Here is a 27,006-nt window from a genome sequence, read left to right as displayed (position 1 = left end):
TTGAAGCCCTTACCTCTCTAAAAGTGCAGTTTCAAGAAGTTAAACGAATAAAGGATATCAAACAAAAAGAATGTACTTTTTGTAGAAAACAATGATTAAATTGAGGCTTCTTGACCAGTAATTTAAAATCATGATTAAAATGTATTTGATTTTAATCAAATCTACCCTGGTTATAATTATGTGATATACAAACCTTAGAATAACTACCAGGGATCTGGGTTTTCCCATCTGTTGGGAAAAAAAAAACATGGATTTTCTCATTTGAAGAGAAAAATGCAGATTTTCCTCTTTAAAAGGAGAAAAATCTCAGGAAACAGTGGGTTTCCCCTTGCAGGCTGGCAGCCTTCCAGCCTGCTTGGGGCTGTGGGGAGAGGGAAGGGTAATTGGAGGCAGAAGGCACCACTTACATGTGCACGCTCAAGCACATGGTCCACATACAGCCAGGCAGAGTGGTGGGAACAGTCTGGATCCAGTTAAGTGTGTGGGAGGTGGAGGTTCGAAGGCCAGGGATTGGGGACTGTCAGGGGTCTGTGGAGGTCAGGGGGGGTTTTGGGGAAGGTGTCTCGGTGCTGGGACTGCAGCCGGGTAGCACGGGCAGTGGGGAGGCACCTGTCCCTCCAACAGGGAAGGGGATGAGGAATTACAAAGCACTAGTAGTGCACAGTTTACAAAAAGGTGTTGACAAATATATTTGGTCTTCACAATTCTCCCCTACCAGGAAGAAAAAGCAAGGAATGGGATCCTAGAAAATGAAGTAGGCTAAATCTTTCATCCTGGATCCTCTAAGACACACAAGCTTAACAAAGCTAAAAACTCACATCATGCAAAACTAGGCACATGCCTAAATCTGTGAAAGAAAAAGCATTTAAACATTAACAGAAATGAAAAGCAAGAACAAATACTTTGTTTCTATTTGTGGGCCAAGTCTCTTTGGGTGCATCTACAAATGTGTTAACACGCTTTCATTTAAGAACATTATATCTAGTACCTCCATTGTGAGGTACTAGGAAAATGTGCATTAGCCTGTCTTAATGCACATTAACTAAAGAGCACTTTTTCAGTGATGCTTTAAGCACATTAAAATAGGCTAATGAGCATTAAAGCACACATGCAGACATGTCCTTTGGTATCCTAAGCATTCATGCCCCTGTGAGGGGAAGAATACCGCTATAAACACTGAAAATACAGTGTTTAAGTGTTCTTTACAAAGAACTCCCTTGAAAAAGCAGTAAGTTTGAAAGGCCTTCCCAAACAATTTTGCTCTCTGGACAATAAATGAAGTGGTCAAAGGGAGGATGGGGTCATTAAGTTAGCTACTAAGAACATAGCAGTACCTTCTGGATTTCCATAACAGACTACCAAAGAAGAGAGCAGCTCTCATAAAATACATTTCTATCCAAAACTCTGCCCTTCCACCCAGTTTAGCTACAGGAAAAAAAAAAAATAAATAAAAAAAAAATAAAAAAAAATGGGCAAACTGTCTCTGGTTGACCAAAGCTGAATGTTTCTCTATTTAAAAGTGACCTATCCCAAACTGTGACCCTGGAAAGTTGTTCAGCTAGAACATTAAACACACGAAAAACAACCATAGATTTTTTAGATGAGACAGATGAGTCAACAAAAGCACTCTGGCAAGGGAAGGGATGTCCTTGTAAAGGCACACTTCAAAAGGGGTCACAAACAGTAATGGTTGTGTCCCAAGTCATCAAGTACTACTCCAGGTTAAACGATCGCTCCCTGCTCAAACATCTAACAGAAATAAGTAAAGCAGATATCTATCTATCCACCTTAAAGTTACTTCCATTTAATAGACTAAACACAATGCCTACTAAAAGTGATACACTAAGAAAAGATATTTCTACTCTTCTGTGCTTTAAGGGTTCCAGTTTCTTAGGGCTTTACAAAGGTTGCCTCAGCAATTACCCAAGATCTGTCAGCTTGCTCAGGCTTAAGGGGGAAGAAAAAAAAAAAAAAAAAAAAAAAAAAAAATCAGGAAGAGCCAGTTACAAACAGCCTGAAAATATGAGCAAAGAAAATGGAAAATCCTACAAACAAGCTGAAGAAAATTCAGGAAAACAGCAGCATCCAAAATTAAGAACTTGGAACAAAAGACAAAAAAAACCTTTCAACTTGATGAGCAAATCTTTTTTTACCATGTGTATCTACAGAGCAAAAGTCCAAATCAACACTGCAAAATTGCATGTAGACTAAGTGAGGGTTTGTCTACATAGAGATATTTATATCGCTAAAGTTACATTATTATAACATGCTAGGCAGACATTCCAAAGACATATCAACTAAACTAGGAAAAGGCACATATTCTGGAATACGCATCTGTTCGAGGCTTTATAAAGTACAATTATACCAGCAAGTTTTTCCTTACAGGCATACACAAATGTGTGCCTCCATTCGGTATGTAAACTGTTACTATTTCATGACAATTGGGTAAGGCTAAGTTAAAAGAAGAAAGGTTTTGCCTTAAAGTATGTATGATAGCAACCGTAATCTGCAGCTTGCTTTCCAGATATCCGGAAAGGAATGACTCAAAGGGGCTTGCAGTCCAAAGGCTTTTCTGAACAGGTACAATTAGCGGATTTAATAAAAGTCAATTAAAATAATACAATTGATGCACATTGAACACACTTGTGAATACTCCTGTCTGGGTATAAAATTACTTCAGATTACTGCAGTTTAATCCTTGTCTATAGAGAATAAGTTTGGTTCAAAAAGGGCTCAGCTAAAGTGAACTAAAACCATTTCACACATTTGAATGAGAACATTGTCAAGGAGGTTTAATAACACTAACTCATGCACATGGATTGCATACCTGTTGATTCACCTGGACTTTCCTGGCTGTCCCTAGGCAGGCAAGTGGCTACAAAAAAACTGAACAACAATCAAGGCAACTAGATTCACAATGGACAACAAAGGAAGAAATGGCTCTTTGAGGGATTCAATTGTGGACAAGGTAAAAGTCTTAGATAAGATCTTCTGAAGTTCTTAACATACTTAAGCCACATCAAAGAAGGTATAGAGGCAACTATGTAGAGAGCAAGGGTGTTGAACCTCCAGCTCAGAGCTGTCATCTGGCCCAGGGGGCTGCCACTCCACACAAGTCCAGAAATCTGGCGGTGAAGGAGCAATGGTAGCATTACCTGCACTGGAGTACAGCAAGGCCAGCATGCAGGGGCACTCTATGGCTGGATCCGGTCCATGGGGTCAGGCCAGTGCACGGCCAAGCACACTGGATCACACCCACATGAGCCACTCTTCCGGCCCTTCTGCACCACTGGTATAGAGACAGGCAAACAGGTAGACAATAGGGATGCACTGATAGAGATTTTTGGGGCCGATACCAAGGCTGATTTTTAACTAGCTATGTTGGCCAATACCTACTCTACTGCCGATATGCGGCCTGGCAGCTTAGAGCAGTGTCTGGCTGGCAAGTGCCGTCAGTGGGAAGAGACACGGGGGGAAGGGGGCAGAGGGAGGGAGCGGGGCTGGGGCAGAGCCATGGCTCATCCGGGGGGGCACAGCTCCTGCTGATACGCGCACCCAGGGAGGGCGTGGGGGGCATATGCGCCCAGATCTGTGCACGGGTGAGGATGACAGCTGCTGCAGGCTGGGGCCAGCACTGGACTCTTCCTAGCAGGGGGTTAGGCAAGGGCTATGCTTGGGACAGGCAGCAGCAGCGCTGGGGGGAAGGGGCCTACGGAGAATTCTGGGGTGCCTGCATCCCCCTGTAGCCCTGTTCCCAGCACTGCTGCTGCCCATCCCAAGCGCAGCCCTTGCCCAACCCCCCGCTGGGAAGAGCACAGTGCTGCCCCCAGCCCCAGCCTGCAGCAGCAGCCCACCCTCACTCCCACAAACTGGGAGAGGCACACAGCCCCCATTCCCTCCTGGGGTGTGCATAGTGGCAGAAGCCACCTGCCCTCCCCACACCCCCTGGACGAGCTGCTCATGGCTCCATCCTATGCCCTGCCGCAGCTGTGCAGCACCTGCCCCAGCCCCGCTCCCTACCTCACCACAGGGGCCTCAGTCCGTACCCCCTACTCCTTCCCTCACAACAGACTTACCAGTTAGACACTGCTCTCCATGCTGCCAGGATGCACTTCTGTCTGCTCGAACGCTGCGCTGCAGCTGTGCACATTCACGGAGCATTTATTGGCAACATTATCGGCGTTTTTTTTTGGCCAATATAGCCAATAATGTTAATTTTCCTTATATCGGTACTAATACAAGATGGGACTGATGCATCAGTGCACCTCTAGTAGACAAGCATGGGAACAGTGGTAGATGAGGGGACTTTCTGAAACCTGACTAAGTAGAGAGAAGCAGAGATCTGTTACGCTTTGGAAATGGAACAAAAAAACCCCCTGAGATTTGATGCCAGAGCCACTGAACTGCCAACTGAGAGAAGAAAAAGAAAGGGTAAGAAAAAAGTTACTTTAGCAACTACATTACATTTGTACTGAATAGGCAGCCATGAGTTTCTATAAGGATTTTGTAGAAGCTGGGGTAGGAAATAAGGACAAGAAGATTTGGCTGTGAAGCTGGAAAGGTTTGGGGGGGGGAAAAATTACAGGATCTTAGAAACCATAAAAAGGAAGTGGCATAACTGTGATTTAGCTTAGCTAATGTGTAGCAAAGGAGAAACTTAATCCCCTTAAGAAAAAAACATTAGAAGACCCAAAACTAAAGACACCATGCAATCATTATCTTGGCATTTACTTGGCCATTAACTTACAGCCTTTACTAACAAAATCACATATCCCGAGGCATATATTAGGATATTTCTCTACAGCCTGCTAGCAACTCTTGGAATTCCTAACCAAAAAGTAACTGACTTATATGAGCCCTTTGAATTACCATGAGATGACCCATACTAATTCAGACCACCGCTGTTAAATTGAACCTTCAGTGTTTGTCCTCCTAATGGAATGATTTTCAAAGGGGAGGAGAAGAAAAGTGTCCTACAGGATTAAATGAGAGGTAGTTAGCCATATTAGTCTGAAATCAAGCAAAAAGCAGGTAGACCTACACCTTGTGGACTAACTAAATCAGAGCTGCATCACATGATTTTTCATAACCAGTAGAAAAAAAAGCAAGCTTCCTACCCTGCCTTCCCCCAGCAGGATAAAGTCATTTAATGTAAATGGAAGCTATTGAGAAATTAACGGTTTAACGCAGTGGTTCCCAAACTCAGACAGACTGCACACCACCAATTTAAAATGATACAACTTTAAGAACCACCAGCAAAATTCTGTCATATAAGGCAATTACAATAAATCTACTAATGAGTACTACTGACAGGTTGTCCGCGTGCCACTGGTGGTACCCGTACCACAGACTGGGAGCCACTGGCTTAGCGGATTAAGACAGCAGCACTAATGGCCAGTTCACATCCAGCATCACCGGGGCTGCTGCTCACAAGGTCACTTCAGGAGTTAGGAGACTTGAAGCTGGAGGATATTTCTAGTGTGCAATGACTCACAGGAGGGGGGCTCCAGGCCTAAAGCAAGCAGTCATTTGGGAGGCTACAGGAGGTCTTGCCTGCAGGATGGAGCCGGCTTTTAAGGACAGTCAGACGGCGGGGCACAGCAGCACCTTAGACACCACAGCTGTCAAACACTGGATGAGTGGCAGGGGCCAGTTTGTCAGCTACATCGGACCCACACACCGGCTGCCAGGGCGCTGTGGGCAGCACAGCAGCACCCGCTCCGCACGTGGGGGCACCTGCCCCACTGCCCCTCCCGCTGCAGCCGGGCCCAAAGCTGGGGCTGCCGCACGCCAGCCGGGCCGGGCCGGGCCGCACTCACCAGCTGGCGCAGGTCGTCCTCGGAGAGCCCGGCGAAGCGATAGCGCTGCTGCTCGAACTCGTAGCGCGTGGTCTTGGCCACCACCACCACGCGCGACGGCCGGAACCCGCCGCCGCCGCCGCCCGAGCCCAGCCCCGCGCCCCGCCCGCGCCCGGCGGCAGCGAGAGCCCGGGGCAGGGGCAGGGGCAGGGCGAGGGCGCGGCAGGGCGGCAGCAGCAGCGGCGAAGCGCAGGGGCAGCCGCGCAGCAAAGCCGGGCCGCGGGGCATCGCCCGCCCTCCGCCACCCCCCGGCAGCGCGGCTCTGCCTGGGCCACCTCCCGCCAGCGCCGCCGCCGCCGCCGCAGCCGCTGCCAGAGCGCGGGGCTCACATGGCCACGGCGAGCCCCGCCCACCCCGCGGGCCGCACTGCGCACGCGCCGCGCTCCACCAATGCGGGAAGCCGCTGCTGCGCCCGGCCGAGGTGTCAGTGCGCGACTCCATACACCCGCCAGCCGTTAAGGCTGCGCGTGCGCCGCTCCCAACCAATCGCGAGGCACGTGGCGGAACAAGGACGGGAGCCGGAAGAGCCCGTGATGTTGATAGGCTGCTCGTTTGCTACCGCTGCTAAGGCGGGTGCGCCTGAATCGCGACTCGCCAGTGCGGTTGCGCATGCGCCGAGTCCTGTCTCTGCGCCACACATGGCAGTTGTGGCCCTGGGGAAACGCCCCTCCCCCCGCCAGCTGTGGGGGCCAGGAATAAACCCCGCGCGGACCAGGGGTCCTGGTGTGCTCCCGCTTACAGAAAGCACCGGTTTTCAGTTTTAAAAAAGTAGCCATGAATCTACATTTTTCCGTAATTAAAATGAAACACCGCTTACATAGATCTTGTGTATGTGTGTGTGTGTGTGTGTGTGTGTGTGTGTGTGTATATACGTATGTATGTAGTGGTATTTCATTTTAACCTCAAATCCATTTTTCTGTGGTTTTTTTTTTTTTTGCACTGAAAATTGGGGATTTTTTAAAACCGGAGAGACCGGGGATGCTGGCTCAGGGCACAGAGGCGGGAGGAGCCGGGGGCTGGGCAGGACGGGGCCACCCAAGCCACAGCCTCTGGCAAGAGCCTGGGTGAAGCCCCAGGAAATGGCACTGCCACCTCGGCCCAGCTGCTCGGTTAGGGCGGTTTAACAACCTGTTGGTTATGCCCCAAAAGTGGGTTGCAAGGATATATGCGAGGGTCTAAAAACACTTTTAAAATGGGGGAAAACGGGGAACTGCAGCTTCCCCTTGCCAGCTGTCAGTTCCCAGCAGGTCGGGAGTGGGGGGCACTGGGTGGCGACTGGCCACCCATGTTTACAAACGGGTCCTGGGATAAAAAAAGTTAAGAACCACTGGGTTAGGGAACCAGACAGGCTCATCTTAAATCCCAGCAATTTCTCCCCTAAATCCCAGGGCACGGCTCCTGGATTGAAGGCACTGGTTGGGGATGATTTAGGACAGCGCAGGCACGCCGCTGTTTTATGGGCATTCCCAGGCTTCTGGGCCTTGCTGTTTGCCCTGACCTCCCTTTTCGGCTACTTGCATCAGGGTGTTTTTGAGCTTTCCTCACACGGGCTGGGTGTTGGCTGCAGCCGAGACTGGGGACTTTGACTGGGATGTGCCAGTGCTCATGCTGGGACCAAAGCGGGAGGTTCCTGGCTGTCGGGTCTTGGCCCCTTTGCTCAGGGTCACACCAATAGCAATATTTGGGGTCAGGAAGGAATTTTACCCCATGGTCAGATGCACGCCTTCCTCTGCAGCAGGGGGCCTGGGATCTCTTGATTATATATCAACAACATTTCATACAAGCAAGATGTTGGCTGTCCTGGTTCTCCTGCTTTACCTGTGGTAGGTTAGAGGTTAGGTCTGTGTTGTGTCAGGGTTGACAGTAGTCATATGTAGTTTAGATGATGGGATGGTTTGGTCTGGATGGGGACGATCTTGCTTCAGGCAGGGGTTGGACTAGATGACCTCTGGAAGTCCCCTCCAGCCCGACTTCCTTGTTATTCTATGATGCCGTGTTCAGCTGTGCACAAAGCAGACATCTTTCTAAATCAGACCTCTTCCAAGTCAGAAAAATTCTTCTAAACTAAGTAACACATAAGTGTGTAGTGCAATGAAGGCTCAATCGCAGGAATTTGGACCGTGTTTCACGAGCATTAGGACAAAGATGGTAGAGGAGGGAAAGCCAGGCACAGAGAATACATGATTTACCCAAGTTCAGATAGAAATCTGTAATTGAGCTAGGACGTAAATACAGGTTTCTAGAGGCACAGCCTATTGACTTACCTATTGGAATGGGAAGGAGGCTGTCCTTCCTCCCCATCTACCCAGCCAGTCAGGAGAGCAGGTTTTCAGAATAGTGGGGTTGGTTTACAGTTTTTAATAGTGTTTTATGCATGTTAATAGAGCTAAGTCTGCACATTACAGTTTAGCATGCATACAAGATGTGATATTAAGTCTTTCATTTAGAGCAATATGGGTAAGATTTAAGAATCAACACCATGGTCAAAGTAGCAGGAATAGGGTTGTTTTTTTTTATAAATTGCTTTTTGTTTTCCGTTTGGAAATGGTGAGGCTTTTTTGCAACAGTTGATAAACTAAAGCCAATTCTTTGCCTATATTAGCCCACTGAAGGCTGAGCCTGGTATTACATAGACATACAGATGTTCATCTTGAAGACCTAAGTGAGATTCTTTTTGTGGAGATTGAATATAAGTCTGAAAAAGAACCTGAGATCTCACAGAACAAGGTCACCAATTAATTTTGTTTTTATGCCCAAGAGTTAAATACTAAGGGCCAGCTCCTTTTCCAACTTTGAGGCATCGTAGGCAGCTAAGTTATTCCATCCTGCTCAAGTCCCTGAAAACTAACAGAACAAGGGGTGGATCCAGCCTGCGACACAAAGGATCAGTGGCAAGCAGCTCAGCTCTGCACATCCCCTTTCCTGCTCTGTCCTGTGCTGCTGATCTTCGCCACAGCCCTCCCTGTTTACCTCTCTCTCTCCCCTCCCTCTGTCATTGGCAGCCACCTCTCTCCCCTGTTTCTCCTTCCTCCTTCCCCTACTGGAGGGGAGTAGTGTCCCACAATGCCCATGGGCAGCAGCACCTGGCCCAATACTCTAAAACAGGAGCACTCAACCTTTCTGCCCAGAAAACCAGATGAATGGTATAGGGTTGGTTCACAGGCTGGGTGGACCTCCCACACCAGGATGGGAGCCCTGGGCCTGGCACTGCCTACTCCCTGCCCCCTACATCAGGATCGGGTTTCACGGGCTGGGCACCACCCCCTCCCGCCAGGATTGGGCCTAGGGTTGCTAACCCTCCAGGATTACTCTGGAGTCTCCAGGAATTAAATATAAAGCTCTAGGAGACTGCTGAGAGTCACCAAGGAGATAAATAATAGGGCATTCATTAAAAATAAATATTAAACATTTAATCTGATTTATACAGTAGTCCAGTGGGTTTTTAAAATGTAATAGTAATGTGCATTTGCCTTCCTGATGTAAATCTACACACTGTAATCTGTAACTGATGTACACAAGCACGGAGGCACGTTCATGTTATGTGTCCCAGGCATGTTGGTGTTCCAGAAACCTCCTGGAATAGATTCATGCAGAGTTGGCAACCCTATGGGCCCTGGGGGCCTGGCATCACCTCCTCCTGCTCCCACATGCCAAGATTGGGTCCTGGGGCCCAATGCTGCCCTGCTTCTGCCTGGACCTACACACTGGAATCACACCCAATCCATGCCTGGGGCTCCCCATGGGTCTCAAAGTTCAGCAGCAGGGGAGTGGTAGCACCCAAATCTGGTCCACAGGCTGGGAGCTGAGCACCCTTGCTCTAAAAAGCTGAACACCACCACTTAGCACTTTTGCAATGTGCTTTCTTCATCTTAGTCTTCAGACTAAGTCACAAAGAGTGGTAAGGACCCATTCACTTTTTGCATTAATTTTTCAGCAACTTTAGCAAGGTAGAATCACATTTAGATACCGGTTAGGTGCAACAGGATCTGGGCCTAAATCTTCTGAGTTTCATAAGTTTGATGGTAATTTTAGATTGTGTATGATAGACAACTCTACCTTTCATCAATGATTATTCCAATAAAAATCAATAATACCACCATAATGCCTTTGAGCCCTAGTCATGGATCAGGACCCTTTTGTGAAGCACAAACAGAACAAACAGGGGTTGTAACATCAGCGGATGGGGTCGCAGGGTTGGGGAGCTGTGGGTTGGGAGTGAGGGGTCAAAAGTTTGGGAAGTACTGATCTAAACATTTTGCATGCTTCACAGAAGCACTCAGGAGTTTCCTGGAGCTCTTCAATTGAGTGGGCACACGAGACACAATCATCAATATACTGAAGATTAGTATTGGATGTGTTGATTATCTTGGATTTGGATTGTAACTAGTTAATGTTAAAGAGATTCCTATCCATGCGATACTGGATGTTGACTCCAGATGGAAGTGTATCAGCAATGAGATGTAAAATAGCTGCAATGTAGATGGAAAAGCGTGTTGGTACATTCACACGACCTTGCTTGATTCCATTTCTAAGCCATTGCTTAGGACAGCTGCTGTCATGTCATCAAGAAAAAATCTGATATTGTAAAAATTTTTTGGCAGGCATCCAAATCTCATCAGCATCTTCCACAGGACTTCTCTGTTGGTTGACTCAAAGGCCATAATCAGGTCAATGAAGGCCATGTGAAGATCTCAGTGTTGGTTGCAGCACTTTTGAAGCTGTCTAGCAAGAAAAGTTCATATCTGTTGTACTTCTGAGTGGTCTGAACTCACATTGGGACTTGGGTGGAATCTCCTCAGTGAGCAAAGTGAGTCCATTGATCATTGGGAGAGCCTCAAGAAAAGCATTCATGAGGTGTGCAAAGAAGCTTTAGGCTTCTCTACAAAGAAACATCAGGACTAGTTCAATGAGAATGAGAATTATAAGAAAGTTCAAGTTCTCATTAACAGGAAAAGGACAGCCTTGCCAGAAGCCTTCAAATTTTCAGCTCCAAACAGAAACAAATCACTTATCACCACATTAAAGCCAAGTCCCAGAGGGAAATTCAAGAGTGAAAGAGCAAGTGGTGGGAGGACATAGCAAAAGAGATTCAAAAGTTTGCCGACAGCCACATGCATAGCACAGCCAATGCTATCTATGGCCTGGTACACAAAAAGCTGTCCCCTGAGGTCCAAGGATGGAACAGCACTCTTTTTTAAAGACAGCTTCACCATCACGGTACAACAGAAGAAGCACTTTCAAGAGCTGCTGAACTGAAACTCTAATGTCAAAAACAATACCATCAAACCCATTTCACAACACCCTAAGGACTACCTTACAAATCCACCAATTTATCAAGATACTTTGAAAGCCATTAAGCAGCTGAAGAACAACAAAGCATGTGGTCCTGATGGAATACCATCTGAAATTTATAAGCCAGTAGACAAAAGATCTCTCACAAACTAATACACATCCCTATTATGAAAACCTGGAAACATGAACAGATTTCCAGTGACTTGAAAGATATTCAAGAAAAGATATGGATCAGATTGCAGCAGGTATGGTTTTGCACTCCTGCCCATAGCTGGGAAGATCCTTTGAATTCATGGTCTGTGGCATAGATATTGAGTGTAAGAGAAACATACTGCAATCAAATCACTTCTGGAGAGATGCACAGACATAAATAACAGATTTGTTCCTGAATAATTTGAAATAAAGATGTATACATGTTTTTACATTTATTACTGTAATAACCCTGAATCTATTAGTTCTTTCTGTATTACAAAAACAATATAATTGGCATCATTTGTACATCAGAACTATTATTATTAACAAATTTTAATTGTTGTCAGATTCTACCAGTACCAACAGTTTTACATAACAGTTCTGCAAACATTTCTCTTAGGCAATAGAATTTAGGAACTGTTTCCAGAACAATTATAGAATAAAACAATGTTGTCTTTTCCTAGTGAAGTTGATTGATTTGTGTTAGCAAAAGTTATTTTGGTGATGTTTATTAGTTATTTATCAGTAATTTATCAGTGATCACTGGTATAATCTTTTACGATATCTATACTTCCTTCATCTTTGTCTATGACTCCTGAAAATGAATGTTATCTATATTGACATCAGTACTATTTACATTGATATTAGTATCATTTACATATGCCTAGGGTGAGCTGAACAGCCCCTAGAGCTTTTTTTTTTTAAACAAAATCTAATTCTATGATTTTGGAGCCAAGTGGCCGCAGTTGTTAATTCTTATTCCTCAGGGGGAAATTTTCTTGCTCTCCAGAAGCTTCAGCTCACATTAAACAATGTCCATCATCTCATTTACTTAGCAGAGTCCTACACATTGTCCAGATTACTGACTTGACAATTCAGTTCAGTTCAACAGCAATTTAATTCCTGGGGCCAGTTTCTGTCCAGCCATACATTTGTATGCAACACTAATGAAGTCTTGTGGTGATACAAGTTATAAATTAGGACAGAAATTGGCACACAGAGTTTAGTGAACAAATTCCAATGAAGTCTGGTTGTTCATAGGACAAAGAACATGAAAAAAGCCAAAAACATCTTCTGAAAAATAAATATTGGAAACAACATCCTCAGTGAGATGGTCGATCCCTTTCTAGTCCACACATCAACTAGAGCAGTCATGTTATAATTTACTTTTCAGAACACACATCAGTTTTTCCTAAGTACTTCAGCCATCAAGCAGATTAATTCAACTGACAACGCATTTCAAACAAACAGCACAGACGAACAGTTACAACCAAATTATTATTTTTTAAGTGAATTATTTTTTAAGTGTTTGCGAAAGTAAACACAGCTCTGGAGTTTGAAGTCCATTGTTTAATGAAAGAACAGGCAGTGCATGCTTCCTCAAACTGTCCTGAAAATGCACCTCAAAAATGCGTTCTGGGAAAAAAACTTAAGGGGGAAGCAGGCTTTAGTACTGATACTCATTCAGTTCTTGGCCACTCTGCATAGAATATTATCTATATCAGTATCAGTGCTAGGAAAACACTATGACAAAACATGGAGGGTTTGGCTGACATGAACTATCAACTCATTTAATAAAGGTCACCAAAAGCTCTTTGTGATAAGTTTTAGGATGTGATTTAGACAGGTAACAGGATATAGGTCACCATCACTTAAATCATCATTCCAAATAATTTCTGTTAGATTGGCTACTAATTAGCTGTCAGAAGCACCTAATTTTAATGTCAGGTTTAATTTATTTGGTCTTTTACTCAGAATTATTAGCTTTCCACTTCTTTTAAAAACTATTTCTGTATTAATACTTAAGGGTTTCAGACCCTACTTATTTCTTTAAATCTCTCAACAGCAATGGAAATTTTGCATGCATAGGATATGTGCTGATATTTTTTGCTGTTAAATACACTCTAGCTCCTTGAAAATCTAAGATGGAAGAATTTTGAGATAGGGGTGGGTTGAAGTTATTGTATTCATAGCTAGAACTGGAACACAGAAGAAGATACCCAGTGACAGTGAACATACAAATTAATTGCTTAGCTAAAATATTATTCTACTTTTTTGATGTCAAAAAATATAAACTTTATATTATCAATACTGAATTCCATTTATAAAATGTTAACATACATTAGCCTTGAAAAGCTATGTTTTTAGTGCAGCGATGCTAAACAGCACAAATAATTTAATACATTTAGATATCAAGAATAGAAGCTCACACCAAAAATATTTTAAAGACTATATATTTGTATGGCCTCCCAACAGCATAATATTTAATGTCCTACCAAGGAGTTAAAAATAGAAACAAAAACAACATTTCTCTTTTCTTCCCCAGCCTTTACGAGGTAGAGCTTTATTCATTTCAAAGTATGTATGTGCATAAGGAAGTATAGCCCTGCTTGGGGAAATGTAATTCAAAGAGATGTTTTGCTTAGTTTTCAACAGTTAGAAGCAACACTACATTTTTATATCTTATGGGAACTAATTCTGCAGTCTAGGAGCAGCTTCTATGAAAGTATTGTTTCCCACGCATCAGAGAAGTCCTTCAGGTAATGTGGCTATAACAGAGTATTGGAGTGGAGATGTAATAGAGACCTAGACGTTATTCCATGGAGGATTTTGTTTCTCATAACAGATTTTGAAACTGCACTTTGTACCAATGGATAATCAATTTAGAGAGGGGTGTTCCAGGGCAGTGTTCTCACTGTGACCTCTTACTTAGATAGGTCTAAGCAGATAGGCTGCTGTATTTCGTAACAGTTGAAGGGAAAGGAGGGGAGTTGTTTCTTTTTTTACATAGAGCATTGCTTTGGTCCCTGGCATGACTTGCAATAATCAAATCTGTAAGGCAAATCTATGAGGACTTCTATACAAAAGAGTGAAAATGGTATGAAGGGACACAAAGTTCTGGCCACCACAGATGGAAGAGAGCATTGTGCCATTTTTGCTGTTTGGATCTCCAGTGGAACTGATGATTGAGGGGCTATGGACCCCTCAATTTGTGGATATGTCAGAAGTTCAACTCCTTTAAGTAACACTCTTTTCCTACCAAGAACACATCAGCCTTGCTTCAATTCAGTTCTAGATAACTAGTACTCAGAAACTAAGAATTCTGGAAGACAATGCTATATTATAAACGAGCTGAATGTTCAGGTTTTCTTAGGGTTGTTGGTTGTAGTCATGTTGGTCTAAGGACATAGGCAGACAAGGTTCTTTGGGTAAATGTGGTATCTTTTATTAGACTAACTCAAATAGTTGGGAAAATTCTTCTTAGCAAGCTTTCTGGTTTAAATGCCCTTCATATTTAAACCCAAAAGCTTGCTAAGATTTTTTTCAACTATTTGAGTTGGTCTAATAAAAGATACCACATTTACCCAAAGAACCTTGTCTGCCTATATTCTTGGACCAACACGACTACAACCTACACCCCTGTAATAAAAGATATCACATTTACCCTAAGATGCAGGTTTTCTTAGCACTTCAGTGAATGTTGTTACACCAATTCTTGAACAGCTTTATATAAATGTTTATTAAGATGTGTGGACTGAACCTTGGTTGGACTTCAGAGGCAATAACTATTGAGGTTAAAAACCTATAACAACCCTTTGGGTGTGTCCCAACAAGTGTGTATGTGCAAGGGTGTGTATTTCCTGAAGGACAAATAGCAGTGGCACATATTTGTGCTGCTGTTTGTCCTCAAGCACACCCCTGCATGTGTGCTCCAGTGCACAGCAAAGTGATCCAGATTGGGTAAGGGAGGCTGAAGCCAGCACCTGTGCTGGCCCTAGCAGTCTTATCTGGGGTCCTAAGGGCCTCCTGGGGCACCAGTGATACTGAGCCAGCCGTTTGGAGCCTGGCCAGCAGCCAAAGCATGGTTCCAGCCAGCCAGGCTCTCTTTCTGGTGGCACATGCTGCTGCTGTGCACGCCACACCACTATTTTTCAGTGGTGGATTTTTTTGACACAAGGATCTCTCAGTATCAAAAAACCAACACACCACTAATTAGCAGCATGGCAAATGGGTGCATGTGCACCACATGCAGGTTGCAGCACCTCAAACTGCTTTGAGGCACTGAAAACCACATGTGTGCAATTGTCAGGACATGCCCTCTGAGTCCAGAGAGACTTCATGTCAGCCATCAGTTGAAGAAAATCAGTGTTTGATAATCATGTATATAAAATGCTACAGAGAGGTTCAGCAAGATGCATAAAGATATATTTTCTTTGTGGACTGGAGTAGTAGAGAACCAAGGCTCTAAATGGCTGCTTTGTACTGTGAACTGGTGGCTGACAGAAGGCATTAGAGAGTTTGTTTTTACAGTATCTTAATCAGCTTGGTTAGCAAAAAAAAGCTTAAACAATGCATAGTAAATTATAGGTTCATTATTGTCAAGTGACTGTATCTTTAGTTCTGCTTGGATTGTATATGTTAAATTGTATAGTAGGTAATCAGATGAAGAGGTGTTGGTGCTTGGTAGCCTATAGTTAACAATAAAACTCATACATTTAACTAGTTTGGCACACATGGTTAAGACATTTTCAGCAGTTCTACAGAAATACTATATGGACACACATTTGCAAAGGCCAAAAGAGCAGTTAATTATGTAATTACTTGTGTTATGCAAGCAAAGAAGGTGCAAATAAATGTGCTTGTGGATATTACAGCTGCATTTTCAGATGCATCCTAAAACTTGAGGCCCAAACCTTTTCTCGCTGCAGTCAGCAGCAAAACTCCTGCTGACTATCAGAAGCAGAGTAGGACCCCATTTAAAAACAATCCGATAGCCAATTCACATCCTGGAATATTTTCAAAACAAAAATGTTTTGTTTCATTATCAAATACCTTGTTTAATTATAAAGGCTAGTTTCCATAGGCTTTGTTCATTTTACACAGACGTGGACAAATAATTCTGCTCGTGTATGGACTATAGAATGGGTCTTTGAACGTTATCAGCTATATTCACTGTTTTCAACAAAGCTACTTTTAAAGTCTTCATAAATGTTTTGTTTTGTGTTATGGAAAACAAAAATAAATAATCTCTTCATATAGGAATATCATGAAGTTCATGGCAAGATTTTATCCATCAATATGATGAATAAACATGATTAGGGATAATGTCCCTTATTCAGTATCTTTAAGTATGCCTAATTCCAAAATCCTGAAACCTTTATAATACTTCTTGAACAGTGGAGGCCATCCTGTCATTCCCATTTCAGTGCAAGGAATGATGACTGGAATCCTTAAAGTGCACGTCAAGTCCTTCTCTGATGTATTAAACTTTTGTAGTCCTGAAAATTAATTTATTTCTTGAAAATCATGGAACAAATGCATCAGATTCCTTCACTCCACAGACTGATGAGATAATTTGGGATTTTCAGCACTATGGAGCTGCCAGTCTTTGTTCCTGTAATCATTGTCATGAACAAACCACAGGCTGTCTGCGGATCCATCTAGAATGATCTGAAATAGAATTTAAAATACTTGTTTACTCCAGAGTATTCACATTTTGAATCAAATTGACATTTCATAATAGGTTATAACTTTAAAGTATGTTCTTGGGTTAGATGCATATAATCTAACTAAACTCAGGCATATCCACAAACGTTTTTTTACAGGACAGCAAGCAATTCATAGAATCATAGAAGCAAGGTCGGAAGGGACCTTGTAGATCTTCAAGTTCGACCCCCTGCCTGGGCAGGAGGAAAACTGGGCTCAAATGACCCCAGCCGGGTAGACATCAAGCTGCTTCTTAAAGACCCCCAGGGTAGGAGGGAGCACCACTTCCCTTGGAAGTTGGTTCCAGATCCTAGCCACCCTAACTGTGAAGTAGTTCTTACGGATGTCCAATCTAAACCTACCCTCCAACAACTTGTGGCCATTATTCCCTGTCATCCCAGGGGGCGCTAGGGGAAACAAGGTCTCCCCCAAACCCTTCTGGTCCCCCCTAATTAAATCAGTGTAATAATTCTGGTCAGATTACTGATTATTACTTACAGGCATACATATTTCAGGCTTGATGCTATATGGTGTAGAATGTTATCTAAAGACCTCATTTTAAAAAGGAACACTGTTTGGAATTGGAAGTGTTTTCATTACTTCATAGCAAGTACTTAATAACTTGTGACTGAACCCCAAATATCATAATGCTAGGTTGACTGCAGTCTGATCTTTGTGATGGGTAATTTGTAATATGAGACTTAGATGCCCTATACGAGTCATATCATAATATAATGATAGAAAAAGAAATTTGATTTTAATAGAAAATATAGGTTCACTAAGTGTTACTAATAACTACTGCACATACCACAGAATCCAGAAGTCCAAGTTTGGCAGGATAGTAAAAGAAAAGATTGCTTTCAGCTCGTTTTACTCATTATTAGGTTTACGAATTGGAATCTTATTATTTTTTCTTCACCAGCATTGTTGATGAGGCAGTAATAATGCTAGGGAAGATTAGAAGTTTCTCTTTAACCCCTATGATGCAGCTGTTTTAAGAACCTTAGGAAATTTAATCTAGGAGAGAAAAGTGAGATTCAATAGTTAGATTCAACTGCTTAGACCACATAGAGACATTTAGGGCATTTCTACATGTGCTCCCAACACAGCACGGGGCACTTTTAACACTAATTAAAAGCACCCAGTGCTGCATCAGGTACAGGTGTATAAGTGGCTCAGCATGCATCAGTGCTGAGGAACTGGTGATGGTGTGCTATGAACTAAAACACTTTAAATGTGTTTTAGTTCAAAGCGTACCGCCCACCATTTTTTCAGCACTAACATGCACTGCGTCATTGGTACAACTGCATCTGATGCAGCGCCGGACATGTCAATTATGTGCTCCAGCAGACTTGATTAATTGAGCCTGCTCCGAAACACTGGATTTCCAGCATGTCAGAGCAGACTGCACGTGGGTAAGTGCCCTGGGAGAGTCCCTGTGCTTACAGGAGAAACCACAGGTATACAGATGTTCAGGATTTTTTTCCAGTGCAAAAATGGCTGTTCCAGGAGAAAAATAAACTGGAAAGAACCAGAGTTAAATCACTCCCGGGAGAGTTTCTCCTGCAAGAGCAAACATTTGTATGTATTCTATTCTAAAAGAAGTCACAGCAGAACATTCAGCAAGACTGGCTTGTATGAATGTAGGTAGACATAGGGGTTTAAGGTGAAGTTGGGGTACTGAAGTTAAAAACTGCACAGAATGAAGACCCAATTGTTATGAAGATAACAGAAGCAATCAAGATAAAGCAAGAAATGCTAAAAGCCACACATGAGCTATGTTGAAAGGTACCATAAATACTATTATCACTGATCCTTTGGAGAAAAATGAAAGATAAAAGTGTGGAGGAAGTGGCTAGGAAAAATCAGAGATAGCATTATTATCCTTTAATCTTGTGCACTGTTACACAGATCTGAGATTTAGTTTGCCATACCACTGTTGCATCAGAAATCTTTGCAAAACAAAATAAATATTTAACTTGTAAATCTGCACCTCTACACTGTTTTGACCTTAACATTCATCTCAACTTTTGTGAAAGAACAAAGAGTGCTTACCATCAATAATTCTGGGAAGGAATTTGACTTATACAGAGTTTTCAAATTAATAGAAACCCTTTGAAAAATGAAATGGAGGCTACTTCAGAAGGATACAGAGAGGGTTTGATTATTTGGCGACAACAAGAGAATTCTCAGCACTCAGAATTTTCCTGTTGCTGAAAGGAAAAATGAGTACTTGGAAAAAAATCTGTTGTGTAACAGCAGCACATTTTGTTTAGAAAAACTGAATGCTACTGAAATACTGTTAGAAAACAAATGATCATGGGAACAAGTACTGTAAACTGTCATATTTTTGCTAAAAGGCCTGTTTGTTTTCTAAAAGTAAACAGTCACTCAGGACTGTTATGTGTACATGATTTGATGCTTTCTGAATAGTTATATGAAAATCTGCTCTTTAAAAAACATAATAGGAGACAGTGGGCAGTTGAGCATCAAAGAAAAAAGTAATGTGGCTAGTGATAAATCAAATATCAAAAAACAATTTCCACCCAGAAGAGCAATTTGCAACATGTGCCTCCATAAGGCAGTTCTGGCCAAGCAGAGGTATTCATAAGGAGGTATCCCCTACCTTCTTCTAAGGATAGGGGAGATTTAAACTCCAGCCATTGTATCTCTACTGTACTTTGACTTGTCTACAGTTGGTTTCAGCCACTTTGTGGACTATGCAAACTGCTCTGAAGTGAAGGTTGTAATTAGCTTTACTTCCTGCTTTAGGTAGCCTCTTCACATTTCAAGGTGCCTACCTCTCCGAGCTGGGTGTATGGTAAGTTTAGGTACACAACTATATTCGTTTGAATAACTCTCCTATGGCTAGATGCCTAATTTTTAGGTATGCCAAAATTTAAGTTGGTGGCATCTGAGGACCCAATCTAGAACTGGCCCTCAGCATTTTGCCTAAGAAGGATTCTAGTTATAAAGATTAAAGACATTTGTTCCAGAAGAAGTTGGCCCCGCTGAATGTAGCCACTTAAAATGGTAAAACTCTAATTAACTGCTGGAGTGAGGTCATCACAGCATAGGGACTTTGATGGAAAGCAAAAGGAAAAATGAAAACTAAAAATGAAGCCACAAAACAAAGGAGCACAGACTTCCTACAGAGATTTCTGCTTACCTGATTTATTGCTGCTTACTTGAGTTATTTCTTCCTCCTCCTCATCATCACTGCCACAGATTAGCGTACAAAAGGCTGCTTCTGGCTCCGTATCTACTTGATTAGTATCTGATTCTTTTTCCACGAAGCTTTGCAATGCAACAAGACGGTGGTGTATTGCTGCATACAGGTATTGAACATCTTTTGAACTTGCCTGCATGGAACAAAATGCACAGTGCTTTGAAGAGAACAGAAAAGTAATGCTGTAGCTCAACGATCACTGAAAACCAGACACGGTTTTCAAGTACTGAAAAGAGCAAAAAATCTCTTCTGCAGAGATTCTGTCTTTCTGTATCCAAATAATTTATATAAGACAAGGGAAGGCAAGGTCTAACAGTCACAAACTACGGGAAGACCATTTTAGACTGGACATAAGGAAAAACTTCTTTACCGTCCGAGTCTCCAGTCTGGAATAGACTCCCCCAAGAAGTGGTGCAACTACCTACTCTGGATACCTTTAAGTTATGCTTGGGTGCTTATCTTGCTGTGGTCATCTGACCCCAGCTGACTTCCTGCCCCTTGGGCAGGGGGCTGGATCCTATGATCTCGCAAGGTCCCTTCCAGCCCTAATGTCTATGAAATCTAAGATTTTAAGTTACTGACTTTTCAGAAGCTTAAATGAAAATAATGTCATGTTTATCTAAGTGGTTTAGAGTTTATTAAAATGTACGCACTAATTGCTTTCCATCTTGATATAACAGACAGAGGCTTAAAATAAAAATGATGCAGCTTGGTGAATGGCTAAGTTTTTTTAAACACTTCTTATTCCAGATTCACTGCAGTTCCACACCAACTAAACATATTTCTAACAATAACAACACATAGAAACTTTCACACACACACACACACACACACACACACACACACACACACACTATATAATACATATACACACAACTATAGATATACATACATTAGTATATCTGTATAATATAGATACATATTATTTATGTATAAATAAATATACATGTTTAGCATTTTTGCTTACAAGTGGGGAACAAAGAATTAACAACCAAAATTAAATCTAAATGATGTTATGACCTCTTCTAGTGAAGGTGAAAGGCAGCAGATAATTGAAAACTCATCTGCTGGGCCCTGATTCTCTAGTGCTTTGAATCATATGGCTTTATTTATCCTTATGCCAATTGGAATAGAAAGATCCTACTCTGATTTGGTAGTTTTATACCCAATTGCAAAATAAGACTGATGTTTTCTTCTCCCACTTTGTACAAGTGTAAATAGTCACACACACTGAAAAGCAGTAGAGTATCAGCATCTTTTTTAGGTTGCTCATGTTTGCAGCACAGCATTCCTTTCACTCCAGATTTACATAAAAGAAAGCCACTAAAAGCCACTTGATTCGGTATTTCAATAGCAAACGTCATCATCACCCCCAAGTCATTTGTAGCATTCTAGGTACAAAACCAGTCTAAGGTTGCAAATATGTTAAAAATTATCTGACCAAAATAGCTGTTTATACTGGTAATTTTTATATTTTTGTACTGTAAACTCCATCTGACTAAAGAATCTTGTGGACAGCCCCTTTTGCTCTTTCTGTGGCTGTAGATATTATTACTTTTACTTCTCATGAAGATCACTTTGAATAACATCCCCTTTGCCATATATAGTAACTGCTGATATGAAGGGTATTAACATTAAAAGACAGTGAAAATATTCAGCACCAGAGAGCAGCCAGTTCTGTGGGCTCCCAGCATAACAAACTGACTTTTTGCATCATTGCTTTAGTGAACCCTGCTGGCTGCCTAATGCACTCATCTGATCACCTATGGCTGTAAGGGTAGCTTTAGTCTGTACAAGACTTTCACTGCCACCAATGGTAATTCTTCTTCCATTTTAAGGCTTTACTATAATGATGATTAATACAACAAAGCTGGAAGCTTCCCAGAACAAGGACTTGAGCCAGATTGCAAAATTCTTGATAGTGGTTTTGGTTTTTCTCCTACCTGTATAAGAAATACTTTAACAGAACAGTCTTCTTGGTCCACTGCAGTAATGCACAGACTCTTGTGATTTCCTCTCTCTATCATCATCTGAGGCCAGAGTTTAGTGTTGAGGATCAGTCTCAAGCTGCCTTGATTTCTCATAACTAAAAAACAATGATTACGTATATCAGATTCTATGAAAACATCCTCCCTTTGCTATCGCAGCACATCATTCTCTTTATTTTTGCATTTCACAGGATTATAACCTGTCCTTTTTACAGTGGCCTTTAAACAATCAGTTTTAATATATCAAAATTAAGTTCCTCTCAGTATTTTATACCCTTGGCTTATGAGACAACAAAACATTCTTTTAAAGCCATATATTGCAATAGAAGAAACTTCAGTTTGGTAAACAAAACATTCCAGAAGTCATTTGGAAGCAGCACTGCCTTTGGAAAACCTGAATCAGAGGAAGAACAGTTGTACTACAGATATCCTGCAGTAGAAATACATAGTGCCTAATGACATCAGTAAGTGCCATCACACAGCTTAGCAAAAAAAACCTGTAGTGGCAAGTGAGGTTTGTGGACAGCTAATTTTATCATGAAGTATTTAAAAGACTTTCAGCAACTTCATATAAATAAAAGTTGACTACAGAGTTGCTAACATGCTAAGATTCAGTTGACTATGGCAAATCATAGCATGATTTAGAAGTGAGATGAAAGGTTACCTAGCCTTGACTGTAACATTCCACATCTGTTGCTTGAAGTGTCATTGAGCCTCAAGGATCCTCTGCCTCTTTCAGTCCAGGATAATGATAGTTTATTAAACACATAGAGCTTGCAATTGATCTAATGGAAAAATATTTTAGAAACGAACTGAAATAGAATGTTGCTTCAAAATTGCATTTGTTTACATTGTTGATGCCTCTGCTCTACAACTTTTTATATTACAGTTTGTATCAAGTTAGATATTTGTCTAAAAAGTACAAAGAATAATAATTCTAGCGGGGTGTTACATCTCTCATAATTTAAGAGGTTTTAATTTTTGGCCCTAGGGTACAGTGACCTACTCTGAGGACAATTATAAACAGGTAACAGCAGAAGGAGGTTGTGGAACATGATCACTTGGTGGAAAAACTATATTCAATACAGATAATATAAGATAAAAATCTGCATACCATCTTGTCAGAAGATTAGTTTTAAAAAGATATATTTTAAAGGGGAAAATGTATACAGATAGTTTGTATGCTACCAAAGTAGTAGTATATGTTCATGTCAACATAAGTTAGCTATGATGTGTTTCAAACCATAATAAATATTCATCATGCAGTCTTTATGAACTGTATACCTGTAATACATTGTGTTCTGCTTCTTCTCCTGTTATAACTTCCACTTTATTTAGCAAATATTTCTGTGTTGGTTTAGCAATATAAGCAGCAGCTGATTCAGCTAGTGATGCACTCTCAGCAACAACTGTTTCTAAAGGAGAATAAAAAGAGAAAATCCTGAAATGTTTATAGATGGGCTGTTTTACTACATCAACAGAAATGTATGTTTTCATGGTCCATGACTTTGTATGTTCCTCATGGTGCTTGATATCAGTCAGTGCATTAATAACTACAGGTCAGTTGCATCTTATGTGGGGGTTAGGTGCTGAAGTCAGCGCGTAAGGTGAAAATCGCATAAGGCAAAAATCGGTGATTATACGCAGGCTGGGAGGGGAGGCGGGGCTTGAGTTTGCACACGGCACCATGCTTAGAGCTGTGCAGCCAGCAGCAGCGGTGCAGCGCGGGGTGGTGGTGGGGATGGTTGCGTGCCACCCAGCCACCACCATGCTGCTGCTGCCGTCCGGCGGCCGGCCACACCACTCAGGGTGACAACGGGAGGCTTTGGAGGCAGTGGCCATCACTGCCATAATGGGCCACCAGGTAAGCGGCAGTGCCGCGTGCAAACTCAAGCCCCCCCCCGCGTATAGTTGAAGTCGCGCAAGTTAAATGTGCGTATGATGCAACTGACCTGTAGTTGGGAATTGTAGTATGATTATTTTTCATTAAGGCTGTGGACCCGAATACTGACTCTTCTTTGACTCTAAAGGTCTCTGTACAGAATCACAGCTCTGCACTAAAGAATGATTTTCAGGATCAGAGCCTACAGGATTAATATTTGAGTTTGTAAATTAAACTGTTTTGTTATATTATCAGACAATTAAATAATTAAAGACATAAATCCCATACATCACTGACACTCCTGTTACTACAATCCAGTATACTGTTGGCTTTTTTTTGTAACAAGAGCACACTGTTGGCTAATATTCATTCTGGAGTTCATCATAACACCCAGGTGTTTTTCTGCAGTGCTGCAGCCCAGCCAAACATTCCCTAGTCCATATTTGTGCATGCAATTATTCCATCTCAAGTACAGGACTTTGTACTTGTCCTTGAATCTCATCTGACTGACTGTGGACCATTTTTTGAGTTTATCCAGTTCATTCTCTGCCCTCCAGAGTGTCTAAAACTCCACCCAACTTGGTGTCATCCACAAATTTGCCAAGTGTGCATTCAGTCCCATTATCCCAATCATTAATATGTTGAAAAATACTGGACCCAGGACAGACACCTGGGGAGCCCTACTTGATACCTCCTCATAACTAATTATTGGACCATTGATGACTACTCATTGAGCACAATAATCCAACCATTTATGAATTCACATTACGGTATTTTGTCTAATTCGTATTTTCTTAGCGTCTTAATGAGAATGTTGTGGGAAACAATGTTAAAAGCCTTGCTAAAGTCAAGGTATATAACATCCACTGATTTCCCTTCATCCACAGAGCCTGGGACCTTATCATAGTAGGAAACCAGGTTGGTCAGGAATGATTTGATCTTGCTGTTCCCGATCACCTTGTTCTCCTCTAGCTCCTTCATGATAGATTCCTTGAGGACTTGCTCCATGGTCTTTCCGGGTATCAAGGCCAGACTACAAGTCTCTGGTCTGAAATTCCCCAGATCCTCCTTCTTCCCTTTCTTAAAAGATGGGCACTATATTGCCCTTTTCCAATCTGGGACCTGTCTTGACCTCCTGGGGAGGGGTTGAGTGCCAGAGGTGATGCACTGAGGGGGCACATTACCCCCACCCAGATTTGTTTGTGGGGCAGGGAAGAAATGCAGCATGCCCACTGTGGGGCTCAGGGCTCCCCACTCTGCTGCCCTCCCCCCAGGGGCCTCTGCAGCCCAGTGGGCAGGACCCAGGGCAGAAAGGCAGAGTGGGGTGGGGAGGCTCAATGCTGCTGCAGTCACCACCAGGAGCCCCATGACAGCAGTACCACCATGTCTGAAGCACACCCTGCCCACCTGGTAGCAGTGGGGGACAAACCTCCACACTACTGCTGCCCCTGCTGCTACCAAACAGGCAGGGGGCACTTTGCCATGGTGGTATGGCTGGCGCAGGGGTCCTGGTGATGGCAGCAGCACTGAGTTTCACCACCCTGCTCCAGGTCCTGCCAGCTGGGCCATAGAGAATCCCAGGGAAGGGCAGGGAGCCCCAAGCCCCACAGAGGGCAGTCTGCATCCCCCCGCCCCATCCTGCCCCGCAGAGACTCTGCTCAGATCAGTTCTAGCTGTGCTACCTGCAAGGGTGGGGAGGGCTGGGCTCTGCACTCCACTCTGTCTGCAGCAGTGTGCAGCAGCCAGGGCTTGGGCACTGCTGGCCAGCTGTGGGTAGCATCTGTTTGCCAAGAAACAGGCAGGACGCAGCCACCAGGTCCTGTAGCCCTAGCAGCTGGGGGCCCCTTCCGGTAGGACTGGGGGTGTAGGGGGCTGTCAGTCGGGAGTGAGGGGCATCAGCAAGGCCAGGGGGCTGTGGGTTAGGAGTGGGGCAGGGCTGGGGCAGGCTGTGGCTTAGGAATGAGGAGCAATGGCAGGGGCAGGGCACCAGCGTAGCACGGCTGCTAAGTGTCATAAAGCAACAGTTGTGGGGGGCAACCACAGCTGGACCCACATCCTGGTAAGCAAAGGGGGCAAGGGGAGCTCTGATTTTCCATGATAAAAACCCAAAATCAAATGCTAAAATTATAGGTATTTAGAATTTATTTCATTATAATAATTGAGGCACTGGTGGGCTTCCAAACTGCTTTAAATTATAAATATATCAATAAAACATTGTGTTCCACTGAGACCTATATATATCTTATATAGTGACATTTCATTTTAATCATGGAAAAACATAGATTTTGGGGGGTTTAATCAGAGAATTTGCACTTTTTAAACACAGAAAAACAGGATCCCTGGTCAGAAAGTAACTGGGCCTATTTGTGAAAAATTAAGTTAAAAAAGGCATTAAATACCTTACCCTTTTCTGCATCATCCATAACTCGATTGCCTTCCACATTCAGTAAGGACTCTATGGTTTCTCTGATCTTCCTCTTACTTTTAACATCCTTGTTGAATCCCTTTTATGTCCCTTGGCAGCTGCATCTCAATTCATGTCCTGACCTTCCTAATTTTCTCCCTGCATGTCAATGCAGTGCGCTTATACTCTTCCCTATTATGGTGATCAAGTTTCTATTTTTTGTAGGATTGCTTTTTGAATTTGAAGAGATTTCTGTCAAGTCAGACTGGCCTCCTGTTGCATTTCCCATTCTTCCATCTTATCAGAATAGCTTGCTCCTATACCATTAAAAAGGGTCTCTTTTACAATGGTCCTGGATTCCTTTTCCCCTCAGACTTGGTTCCAATGGGATCCTGCCCACCTGTTCCCCAAGTTTGATAAAGTCTGTTCTTCTGAAGTCCAGTATCCTTATTCTGCTGCTCTTCTTCTTTCCTTCCCTGAGGATCTTGAACTCCATCATTTCATGGTCACCCAAGTTATCTTCCACCTCACATTCTCAACTAATTCCTTCCTGTTTGTGAGCAGCGAGTCAAAAAGAGCTTCCCCCCTAGCTGGCCTCTCTATCATCTGTGTCAAAAAGTTATCCCCAACACAATTCAAGAATTTGCTGCACTGCTTTTGCACTGCTGTGTTTC

General features: G+C 42.8%; 2 protein-coding genes across 11 annotated transcripts in view; both read right to left on the bottom strand.

Moving 5' to 3' along the window:
- NADK2 (NAD kinase 2, mitochondrial) overlaps positions 1-6,178 on the bottom strand; it is an 88,227-nt gene extending 82,049 nt beyond the window's left edge. For 2 of the 9 annotated variants that reach the window (XR_009461157.1, XM_059725226.1), the window contains exon 1: positions 5,820-6,176. Coding sequence is in view for 7 of the 9 variants with exons in the window: in XM_059725226.1 (XP_059581209.1) it covers positions 5,820-6,086 (267 nt within the window). In the remaining 2 variants the exon portion in view is untranslated. Of the gene's footprint in view, positions 1-5,819 lie in introns of all 9 variants that reach the window. The other 7 variants (XM_059725227.1, XM_059725224.1, XM_059725221.1 and 4 more) reach the window with 5 other exon arrangements.
- An 8,699-nt stretch (positions 6,179-14,877) lies between these two features.
- RANBP3L (RAN binding protein 3 like) overlaps positions 14,878-27,006 on the bottom strand; it is an 81,609-nt gene continuing 69,480 nt past the window's right edge. For both annotated transcript variants that reach the window (XM_019495911.2, XM_006270043.4), the window contains exons 11-15: positions 23,331-23,461; positions 22,711-22,831; positions 22,002-22,144; positions 19,999-20,191; positions 14,878-16,793 (exon numbers count right to left, since the gene is read on the bottom strand). In XM_019495911.2, coding sequence (XP_019351456.1) covers positions 16,750-16,793; positions 19,999-20,191; positions 22,002-22,144; positions 22,711-22,831; positions 23,331-23,461 — 632 coding nt within the window. In that variant the 3' untranslated portion in view covers positions 14,878-16,749. The remainder of the gene's footprint in view (positions 16,794-19,998; positions 20,192-22,001; positions 22,145-22,710; positions 22,832-23,330; positions 23,462-27,006) is intronic.

The sequence above is a fragment of the Alligator mississippiensis genome, chromosome 3, assembly GCF_030867095.1.
Source record: "Alligator mississippiensis isolate rAllMis1 chromosome 3, rAllMis1, whole genome shotgun sequence".
In the NCBI taxonomy this organism is placed as follows: domain Eukaryota; kingdom Metazoa; phylum Chordata; order Crocodylia; family Alligatoridae; genus Alligator; species Alligator mississippiensis.
Note: the sequence above shows the minus strand (reverse complement) of the source record. Positions and strands in the feature narration are given on the sequence as shown.